The 11,722-nt window shown below is 37.9% G+C and overlaps 1 protein-coding gene across 2 annotated transcripts; it reads right to left on the bottom strand.

Annotated features, from left to right (window-relative positions):
• Positions 1 to 81: 81 nt before the first annotated feature.
• Positions 82 to 11,106, bottom strand: LOC116711983 (ATP-dependent zinc metalloprotease YME1L1). 2 transcript variants are annotated; one of them, XM_032551643.1, is made up of 18 exons: positions 10,862 to 11,106; positions 10,200 to 10,319; positions 9,141 to 9,309; positions 8,957 to 9,058; positions 8,768 to 8,877; positions 8,092 to 8,242; positions 7,903 to 8,010; positions 6,177 to 6,350; positions 5,948 to 6,100; positions 5,738 to 5,870; positions 5,318 to 5,380; positions 4,689 to 4,801; positions 4,417 to 4,572; positions 2,096 to 2,247; positions 1,880 to 2,006; positions 1,723 to 1,796; positions 825 to 911; positions 82 to 740 (listed from the first exon to the last, which is right to left on the bottom strand). In XM_032551643.1, exons 1-18 carry the CDS (start codon positions 10,895 to 10,897, stop codon positions 600 to 602), a joined length of 2,169 nt encoding a protein of 722 aa, XP_032407534.1. In that variant the 5' UTR covers positions 10,898 to 11,106; the 3' UTR covers positions 82 to 599. The 2 variants fall into 2 exon arrangements, with proteins under 2 accessions (XP_032407534.1, XP_032407535.1); XM_032551644.1 differs by having other exon boundaries at positions 7,927 to 8,010.
• Positions 11,107 to 11,722: the final 616 nt, after the last annotated feature.

Below are 11,722 nucleotides of genomic sequence, written 5' to 3'. Positions count from 1 at the left end.
ACTTTTTCTTCATTTTATGTAACTGCTACAGTAAAATGGCATACTATTTTGACTCCTGAATCACAGAGATCACTCCCAACATTTGTTTCCTGAGAGAAATCTTTATTGGAGCTCCAAGAAGGCCATTGTCTAAAGTAACAGAGAAGCACCCAATCCGTCCTTTCAGACGCTTTACGGAATATTTACATAAACTGGCCAACACTTACAGTTTTTCCTCAGGTGTGAATAAGAGGATCCATCATGATTTTCCCTGACAGAAAAGAAAATGAAAACAACAACAATAATAATAATAATAATAATACAGACCTTTGGGCACTTAAATAACTTAAAAACAACATTATATGTAGGAGAAAACATAAGATACAGAAACCCTTCAGCTGTGAGTTTGACAATGAGGAACAGCAAAAACAAAAACAAGTCTATGATTTTAACTAAAATGTGCAGATTCATCATACTGTGATGATTTAAAAATGTCTGCCGGAGCTCAAACATTTCATCCAGCTTTCACGTTGTCAAAAGGAGGAATAAAAACGGCTGAAAGGCTTTCAAAAGGCCAGTCCCGCTTGCACAGCGTTTTATTTACAGAGTCTTTGAATATCTCAGTGGTTCAGAGATTTTCCTTCCAGCACCATCTGGATCTCTCTGGCGTCCAGCGTTTCGTACGTCAGCAGAGCGTCCGCCAGCTTCTTGTGCTCCTTGTTGTAGGTCTTCAGTATGTTCTTTGCTCGGTCGTAGGATTCCTGCAGAGAAACAGACGAAGGAACGATAGAAACTGACGCAGAACAGGGTGAGAAGGTCAACTTCTGGGACGTAGAGCGGCTCACCTTTAGTAGAGCTCTGACTTCATGCTCGATGGCGGCCTGCGTCTCGGGGCTCTGCTTGGTGATGTCCTTGTAGGTCATGACCCCGAGCTGCACAGAAACACAAATTACATCCATAAAATCACATTTTGTCACTTTAAATCCAAATAAGCTGCTGCTGTTGGTCACGCCCCCCTGCTCAATGTTTACACATAAAAATGGCTGCAATTAGATGCGTAATTTATCAACTGTTTATCTTTGAAAAGCAGAAGTGGAACCTCCTCCAACAACACAACACTTGTCTTTTCCAGCAGCCATTGCACACTGCAAAAAGACAAAATATTACCAAGTATTTTTGGTCTAGTTTCTAGAGCAAATTTCTTAGCAAACTTGAAATAAGGCAAAACTAACTTAAAAGTATCTTTTTAGGAAAATATAGAGGCTTGTTTTAAGCAAATAATTTCTTATTATTGATGAAAATGTACTAGTTCCATTGGCAGATTATTTAACTTACAACGACATTTTTCCCATTTTATACGTTTATTTCTCTGCCAATTTAACATAAATAATAAGGACTTATTTACTTATAACAAGCCTCCATATCTTGCAAAAAAGATACTTTTAAGTTGGTTTGTCATGCAGCTGATACCTGTGGTGATGTTTTCTAGTGTATTAAGGTATTTGCACTAGTAACAAGATAAAAAATTACTTGGTAAAATTTTGTGGTTTTGAAGTGTACAGAGTAAAGCGAGATAAAAGGAAAAAATTATAAATCCTCGACTTTGCAACTTAATGTCTTAAAATTGGGTCTCTTTCTCTTTAAAAAGCTTCTACTCTGTCTGACATTATAACAATGCTCCTCATTATGCCGTTTTTACCAGCGTTTCAATGACAAATAGTTCCTATGACGAGCTCGACTTACCTTGTCGCTCATGCCGAACCGGGTCACCATCAGTTTTGCGATTTGTGTTGCTCCATCAAAGTCGCTGGAGGCTCCTAAAAACAGACCGATTATTAAATAAACGTTTTAAATTAACATCCTGTCACGTCTAAGCAGCATTTTACCACGCAGCTGGTACCTGTGGTGATGTTTTCGTCTCCGAAGATGAGCTCCTCTGCGACGCGGCCGCCCATGCTGACGTCCATTTGGGCCAGCAGCTGGGCCCGCGTCTCGCTCCAGCGGTCGTTCTCGGGGAGCATGGACACCTGGAGGACGAACAAAAACACGATTCAGGTTAGCTTCTACGCAGCCACAACAAACAATCCTGGAGTTTAAGACTTAAAAACGAACAAACATGGCCAAGAGTCGGTCCTCTGGGCATGATGGTGGCCTTGTTGATGGGCATCGCGTCTTTGGTGTAATAGGCAACGATGGCGTGTCCGGATTCATGGTACGCTGTGATGGTCTTGTTCTTTTTGTCTATTTCAACGCTACGCCTCTCAGGACCTGAAAGGAAAGAGACGAGGCGAATCAGGTTATCTGCAGGTTTCATAAAGTCAAATTCAAGACTTTTAAATGCCACCATGAATAAAATTTAAGACTGAAAAACTATAAATTCTGCTGTTTTATAATTCAGCATAGGAAACCTTTTTTTTTTCCCCCAGAATGCACCTAGCCTCATATGGATCAGCAACAGAAATAAAACGGTGGCGAAGACAAAAACGTTGTCTAGTCAATTGGTGATAAATTTGCACCCATGACAGATGTTAGAAAAAGTAACTGGCTAGCTATATTAGCAGCTAGTTAGCAGTAGCTTCCAAGTCAAGTTTATTTTTTTTAGCACATTTTCAGCAACAACATGCTTTACATCATAAAAACGAGTCACCAATTAAGAAATAAGTAATAAACATCACATTTTGTCAGATTCCATCGTCAAAATCATTGATAAACATCATTTATGTTGATCAAAAGCAACTCTAAACAGGTGGCATTTTAGTCTAGATTTAAAGGAACTCAGTGTTTCGGTTGAAAGTTTGTTCCAGATTTGTGGTGCATAGAAGCTGAATGCTGCTTCTCCATGTTTGGTTCTGGTTCTGGGGATGCAGAGCCGACCAGAACCAGAAGACCTGAGATGTCTGGAAGGTTGATACAACAACAGCAGATCTTTAATGTATTGTGATGCTAAGCTCTTCAGTAATTTATAAACTAACAAGAGTATTTTAAAGTCTATTCTCCAGGTGAAGGATTTTAAAACTGGGGTGAGGTGTTTTATCCAGAGCTCCCACTGGTATTTAGAAAATTTTTTGTATGATTTTTCCATGACCCATGTACAACAGGCTCAGAAAGAAAAGTGTATGACTTAAAGATTAAGTCTATAGCGAATATGTAAAAGTGTAGTGCAGGCAGATAGGGAGGAAATATAAATGATAAATGTGAAAATCAAGTCCACACAGATGGGTATGAATTGAAAAATGCCAAAATATTGACCGAGGAATCATATGATGATAATGTCAATACATAAATAAAAACATATTAGCAGTAATGCAAACCCAAGATTGTACGTGTGTAGAAGTAAATGCTTCTATAAAAGTTCAGAACAGACAGGTGTGGCACATAGGCAACGTTGGCATAATAGTCCATGTAAATTAATATTGCTTTGTGTTTTTTGTGTTATTCACTCGTATTCTTCAATAGAAAGACCCAGCAAAGATGGCGTCTGTGCTTGTATGTAAAACATATAGAGGTCCATTATAACCAGTTTCAACAACAAATGGAGGTAATTTGTCAAAAGTTGGGACCTTTTCTAGAACCCCACGTTTTTCCAAGAATCTGCTTTAATAACAAGGATTATTTTTTTATTACTGCGGCATACCTTTAAATTGTCACCAGTTGCCATGGTTACCTGCTGTTATTTTTGACTGCAGGGAATTTCACGCAATTCTGGTTAAATTTGTCTGACGGGGCAAAATAAAAACAGATGCTAATTCTTAAGGAGCAGTTAGGCAGTAACTAGTTAGATCTAGTTACTACATTTACTTGAGTAACATTTTGGAAAAAAAACCCCAAAACCTTTTACTGGGGGTTTAAAAAACCCCCAGTATTTTTACTATGCTGTACTTTTTACTTTTACTTGAGTAATCTTATTATGAAGTATCTCTACTCTTACTTGAGTAAAATTCTGGATTTTCAGCCCACTGAATGAAATACAAACATGTTTAAACCAAAATTTAATCAAAGACTTGCAGTTTTTCTTAAAGTTTCACAAGTTGCATATTGAAAGAAACTGATTTGGTACATTTTTCTTTTGCCTGATTTTGTTATCGTTTGTTGATTATATGAATTATTGTCATTTTCATCCTTAAAATACCAACATTTCCATCTGATTATGTGATGTTTAAATATTAAATGACTGATAATTTGATCAGTTAATCAGTACTTCAGTAGACTTCTTACCAAATACTTTTTTACTCTTACTTGAGTAATTTCTTGGACAGCTACTTTTTACTTTTACTTGAGTAAAAATATGTTGAAGTAGTGCTACTCTTGCTTGAGTATAATTTTTGAGTATTCTGCCGTCTTTTTTCCACGCTTTTATTAATTATTGTATTTATTTCCCATACCTGCACATGTTTCTGTGATAAAGAGCTGATCTGAGTTCCGTGTGCGCTCGCTCACCCATGAGGATCTTGTCCTTGGCGAACTCCAGGTCCTTCATGGTGACCATCTCCTTCCCGTCCACGGCGGCCTTCAGGGCGGACTGGTTCACCAGGTTCTCCAGTTCGGCCCCAGAGAAGCCAACCGTGCCTCGGGCGATGATCTCAGCATTGACGGCTGACCAAAAACAAAATGACTTTTCAAGTTATTCGACTCTCTGACTGCGGGATCCTGTGTGGCTCACTGGCTTGGAGCGCTGATGACTATCAGCAAATATCTCTGAAATTACCTACCGGGGTCCACTTTGATCTTGGAGAGGTACCAGTTGAGGATCTCTTTGCGACCTTTGACATCGGGGCGGGGAACGGTCACCTGCATGTCAAACCTGCCGGGTCTTACCAGAGCACTGAAAGCAGAAACAATTATCCTCCTTTTACTTCAATTGCCTAAAACAAACTAAAAACTGTTGAAACAAACTAAAGTTTTACACAAATATCCAATAAAAACACAGAAAACCTGCAAAATTAACTTTAAAAAAAAAATCTTTAAAAACATGTTTTATTTCAATATATATATTTTTAAAGTTATTAAAAGCCATTTGGGAAGATTTGAAGTTCAGTCACACTCTTTCAATTTTTCAAATGACATAAAAGCTTTCAATCTTATTTTCTAAGCTATAGCTGCTTCAAACCACCATAAAATATTTCTAAATAAAAAGGAAAATGTTAAATTAACTTAACTTTGTTCTGCTGGTGGTTCGAGTCTCCACCATGAATTTTAAATATCCTACAGCCTCGTTTATTTTCTTTATTGTATATTCTGAGTCATGAGTTTTTGCTGATTTATTTTATGTGTTGAAACCATTCCACTTTAAAAAGAAAAGCTAATTCTAGACAACAATTAACTCAAAGTGGGAACATACTTATCCAGAGCTTCAGCGAAGTTTGTAGCACCAATGACGATGACGCCTTCATTGGGTTTGAACCTGGAAAACATTGAAATAGTGTTGGTTTCCATGGAAATGAGGGATATGAAATGCTTATCGTGATAAGTTTCTCAGCGGTACCATCCAGCCCCAATATAAAGTCAATAAAGCAAGACAATGTTGATCGGGAATCGTGTCAAAGCAAGCATGTGCATTATTTATCACACTATAACACTCAGAACCCTAGATGTAGTTTTCACACGTACACCCGCAAACAAAATATTAAGTTTTATCATCTTTAGTGACATTTAACTAACATTTTGTGTGGATTAAAAGCCAAAACGCATAAAAATGTATTTGTTTTCCCAAATATCCGGCTGTGTGTGGACTAGGCCAGACACTGGCGATGAAACTCACCCGTCCATTTCAGCCAGCAGCTGGTTGATGGTTTGTCTGGAGTAGGGATGCATCGGAGACTCGATCCTCTTCCCTCCCACGCTGTCCAACTCGTCGATGAAGATGACGCACGGAGCGTTTGCTTTTGCCTCTTCTGCAAACCACAAAAGGAAAACTTGTTTGTAGTCGGCTTCCTCTCCGCTGCGGTTTTCACCGGTTCTGGAAACGTACTGAAGAGGTTCCTGATGCGACTGGCGCCGACGCCCACAAACATCTCATCAAACTCCGACCCGGAGGCGTAGTAGAAAGGAACGTCTGCTTCCCCGGCTACGGCTCGCGCTAGCAGGGTCTTCCCTGTGCCGGGCGGCCCGACAAGGAGAATCCCTGCACAGAGAGTCAACAGTCAAGCTATTTTCATCCACAACGGCTGATATAATCAAAATAAAAACACTACTGGTACCTTTAGGCAGCTTTCCACCCAACACTGTGAACTTCTGTGGTTTTTTGAGGAACTCGACAACGTCTTGCAGCTCGTTCTTTGCCTCCTCCACGCCTTTGACATGCTCGAACGTCACGTTCTTCATCTGGACTGGGTCGACTGCTGAGTCGAGGCCCGAAGTGGTGCGAAACCTCACTGTGGGAAAACCCAGAAAACAAGAAAGCTTCTCAGAAACAACACAAACAAACTGGTTTTACGAAACAAAAATGTAGCTTTCTGCTTACTGTGGTACAAAGGTAAATATGATGATCCAAACTTATCCTGTCAGTTATTCATTTAGCTCCCGTTCTGCTATGAAACTATGAGCAGCTGCTCTAGAAATGCACATATTGAGAAAAAGAAGCATCCACCAGAATGACCAAACTCTACTTGCACACTGTAACTTGTTTTTCACTTCTATTGTTCTCTACTTAGCAGGATTTTATGGGATAAACCAACACAAAGTAATGCAAAATCATAACCAAAAAAAATTTAAATATGAATGAATGTGCCGAAAAAATTATATAAAGAATCAAAATTTATATTCCTTAAAATTCAGAATCAATCCAAGCCTAATTTTATGTATATTTTGAATAATTCTATAATTTCTCTTTTTCTTTTCTTCAGAAAAAGCCAGGCAGCTAAGCTAATACTACTAATTTAAGTTAAAGAATTTTATAAACAAAAAACACATTTTGATTAAATTTGATATAGTACAGAACCTTATAAAATAGTTTAAATAAATGTTTTATTTTTTTCAGTCACATACTTTAAACAGTAAATTTAAACCATGTCAATAGAAAAAAAATGTTTCTGAATCGAATCGTTGGCACTCAAAGATTTGCGTCTCTAATGAATAAAACGAATTTTATTCGGCTTCTTTTCCTCTAATATATTACGTCAGTGAGAATACTTATGCGATTTAGTTCCACATATTTTTTGGTGGGCTTATAAGATAAGAATTGGGCAATGAAAAAGTAGGAAAAAATTGGGATTGGGTCACAATTTGTGAGATTTCAGCCTTAGTGTCGGGTGTTTTAAAATAAAACGTGTCTTTTGTGGAGGGGCAATGCTTTACAAACAATAAATCTGTCTTGATCCAGGGTTGGAGATTCAACTATCTCTGTTGCAGCTCCTCAAAAGAAAATATACCCAAAGCTTACCAAAGAACTGGAAATGTCAAAGACATAAGTATCAACTTAAAGAAGTCTAAAAATTTGTTTTTGTGATGCTGCGTGATATACAAGAACTTCTGATTGTTGTTAATGGTACGTCTGTTCTCTTATTTGCTCTCCTCTCCGAGTACAAAGTGATGCAACATGAGCAGGAAGCTTCTCTGGTCTCTCTGCCTTCTTAGTCACCGAGAAGTATTAGAAAATATTCATAAATTACTGTTTATTAGAGATTATTTTTGAATTTAGGATAAATAAAAATATTTCATGACAGAAAAAAAAAGGTTTTATTTTCATTTTCTTCGGAGAGCTATAGCCCCCCCTACACCTTCCCTAGAATCACCCCTGCTACTTTGTGTTGGTCTACCTAAAACCCTAAAAAACATTTAAATTAGTGGTTGTAACATGTGATAAAGCGGTGTAGCTGCAAACAAACACCACCCAGTGTTATTTTAATGAATTTATAAATAAACCGTGTGCATGTAGAGCTGGGATTTCATTTGTATACATAAGAAAGAATGAAAACCGAAACAAACCGGCGTCAGAAAAGGAGCCTTTACCAGAGAGAAAAGGGGTTCTAGAGAGGCCGTAAATGCCGATGAGGAGGAGGACCAGCAGCACCAGCCTGGTTCTCCTCAATGAGTCTGTAAAAAGAAAACAACAGCTCTTACTGCCTTCTCTCAGTTCAATAACAAGCTTTAAGTTTGACCAAATACTCCACACACCTTGAGTTCTCTGAGTTAGAGCTTGGGACCTCATGAACCCCTCAGTGAAGCCAGTCTTGAAAGCCTCCTGCTGGTTTTCAGGAAGGTTTTTGAGTTTCACCACTTGGTCCAGAGAGTGGGCCTCTGCTCCTTTCTCCCTCTGGAGCAAACCCTAAAAAAGGAGCCAAAGGTGGCAGATTTAATCATTCTGGCAGTTCTCTAATCATAAACTACAACAAATTAGGGCTGCAAATAATGATTATTCTAGCATTCTAACAATTGAATAAAAACATTTCCACATCATACAGATTTTCATTTAACCACTGTATTAGAAATACATTAAAAGACAAAAACTAATAATTTAATTCTTTTTTTAAAACAAAAAATAGACATTTTATTGCCTGAAATGAAATAACAAAGCATTCCTTTAGTGAATTTGAACCGGGTAAAGATAAAACTAAACAACTTCAGAAGTTTTGGTTGCAACATATTTATAGACATCTCATCTTAAATGCAAACCATGTATATATTTTGTACAGATTTGGCTTAATTATTGCTGTGAGTATGTTTTTTCACCAAATCTCCTTTTTAAAAATCAGTTTTAATAATTAAATGATTGCTTAATTATAGTTGATGATTATTTCAATAATCAACTCATCTCTAAAAAAGTTTATATTGACTTTTCTAACAAACTCGCCTTCATGAAAGCTGGTGTGTAGGCATCAGGTTCTACCGGACCGTCATAACCCGACTCCACTCGTCTGGTCTTTGCTCTGAGAGTTTTGAACCCTCGGCTCTGAAGCCACACTACGAGGAGAAAACAGAAACGCTAAAATTTGAATCCATTCATGGGCCTCTGAGTAGAGGTTAAATGTAAATGTCTCACCAGGCAGCAGCTGGAGCTCAGAGCAAGCGTCCCGAAGAGGGCTGTGGTACCGACGGTGGAATAACGGAGAGCCACGACCCAATAGTCTTTTTTGTGAAAACCCTTTGTGTAAAAATGAAATGTTTCAGGGGGGTTTTCTTGTAAAATAAAACAAAAGAACAGTAGACCAGGTTGATCTTCTCACCATATTTGTTCTGAAAGAAGCTGTCTGTAGAAACGTGACTAGTCTTCCATGTTGAGGTAACGGTGGGAGGTTCTTCAGGACTCAGTGGGGGCAGTAACCTGCTGACCAGCTCATTCAGCTGACTCCCCTGGACCTTGGAGAGGCCCAGATCCCTCAGGCTGACACTCGGCTGGCAGCAAACAACAACAGCGGTGAGACAAAGAGACAAAAACAACAAGCCGTGCAACTTCTATGAGTTTTATGGGCCTGGTTTCTATGGATTAGGGTTGAAATGGACAATTCAAAAAACTCTGATCACTAAATCTCTTTAATACGCTTCAAAATTAATTAAAAATCATAATTTTGGCAAATTATCCAAAAAGTGTTACTCATATTGTGGATTAATTGAGCACAGATTCAACAACTTAAAGCATTTATTTCTGTTTATTTGAATGATCATCGCTCACAACTAACAGAAAAAATGCCAGCTGGACAAAATCAAGGATCATTAGATGGAAAATTTGGTTGGGCAATCATTCAACTAAATTTACAAAGTAATGAGGAATAATTTATTCAGCTGTTTAGCTTGATATTTGAAGAAATTGTGTTGATTTATTTGTTTTAATTCTCCTTTGTTTTGCCTGCTGTTGCACAGCGATTCTGTCCATGAATGTGCTTCTAATTGCTTTCATTTGCACAAAATTAAGAAACTGTGAGCAAATATTGCTATCAATTCAATCGATCAACACATGTCTATTTTTGTCTCTCTTATCCGTTCTTTCATCACTCTTTGATCTTTAGCGTTTTGGGGAATGCCACCTTTGTCTGGTGAGAGCATCTGCTGCTGAGAAAGTCTGTCCAACTGGCTAAATACTACAGCAAATGTTCCTGTAACAGAAACATTAATAACTTGTTGCGAGTACTTTTTGAACTGCAGCCAATATCTTGACTTAAAATGATCAAGATGCACCTGCATATCAACTTACCTCTACTTTTAATCCTACTTTCTTTTTTAAATCTTTATTTATTTGATTAAAAAATACTTTTTGACACATTGTGAATGTCTCGTACTCGTCTCACCTCTTTCAGGTTTGTCTTGTGCTCCTGTCTGAAGTCTTTGTGCAAAGAGTGGACTGAAGCTGTAGCTGAGCTCTTCAGCGAGTGGAGGGCGTTGAGGACCTGGCTGAGAGGAACCACCATCTGTGAGAGGATGAAGACAGGAGGGTGAATAACACGCTTTCCCCACATGATGATCCCCGGTGACCCGCTTAACCTTGACGTTGTTTACAGCCACAAATCGATCATAATAGTTAATATGTAATAAACTGGAAGTAGGTCCAGCTAACACGACAGTAGGTCAGGATTATGTCAGTTTAGTCACATGCTTCTGAAATACCGAGACTGTCTGTACCGACACGTTTACACTAATTGGGGTAATAGCTATAATACAGATAAGAGTTAACAGCTGTTAACAGTCGAAATGACGCAAGCACCGGCCCATGTGGACGAAATGTTGCGTTTACAAGCTAAACCCTTAGCATTAGCATTAGCCGAGTCGAGTTGTCATTAGCTTGAACAAAAGTCACAACTAAAACAAGCGTAAACATAGGCATTTACTGCTTATGAATGGCTTTAATGTTTTTAAAACAAGAGTTGAAGTGACAAACTGAAACTTTTGTCGGATACATGCAGACAAGTTAATTAAATAATCAACCTGCTTCTCAGTCTGTCCGCTTACATACCTGCTGTGGCTGAAATGACGTCGACAGAGAAAACATTTTTCTCCCGTAAGTATTTGCTAGAATCTGTCTTCGATGAGTTACAATGTAAGAACAGAATCTCAATAAAATGTTAACAATCAAGTCCTGCTCGCAGCGGTGTCCTTTTAGCTTCCCCCGTTACACAACTCTCGATAGTTACACAACTTTTCTTTTAGCTAACATCGGGAAATGGATTCTCCCCCCGGCATCTGAGGTCAAATGGACTACAAAATGACGCAGATCGGTTAGTTAAAACTACCAGGAACGAGTCGCGTCCTTGCCTCGCCTGTTTAAAAATGACTCATTACTTATTATTTTTGAAAAAGGATACGTAATGAGGATATTTGATCAATGCTTGCGTTCTTAAATATCAATACAAAATCTTTAAAGCAGAGCCCCCTCTTATATATATATATATATATATATATATATATATTCCATTTTTGTAGATTAATTTTGTATACATGTATATATATAATTACATGTGATCTTACAGAAGAGGGGGCTCTGCTTTAAAGATTTTATATTGATATTTAAGAACGCAAGCATTGATCAAATATCCTCATTACGTATCCTTTTTCAAAAATAATAAGTAATGAGTCATTTTTAAACAGGCGAGGCAAGGTCGTGACTCGTTCCTGGTAGTGTGTGTGTGTGTGTGTGTGTGTGTGTGTGTGTATATATATATATATACATATATACATATATATATACGTGCCACTATATTCTTCTAAACAGATCCTTAAACAAAAACTCCTGCTAGCAATTAAAACCAAGAATTTTGGTTTTGTGTGGAGGTTTGACTGAAAGCTGGAATAAAAAAAGAGGAAAAAAGGTTGTTGT

This window comes from Xiphophorus hellerii, chromosome 21 (assembly GCF_003331165.1).
Source record: "Xiphophorus hellerii strain 12219 chromosome 21, Xiphophorus_hellerii-4.1, whole genome shotgun sequence".
In the NCBI taxonomy this organism is placed as follows: Eukaryota; Metazoa; Chordata; class Actinopteri; order Cyprinodontiformes; family Poeciliidae; genus Xiphophorus; species Xiphophorus hellerii.
The sequence above is the reverse complement of the archived record's forward strand: the minus strand, read 5'-3'. Positions and strand labels throughout refer to the sequence as shown.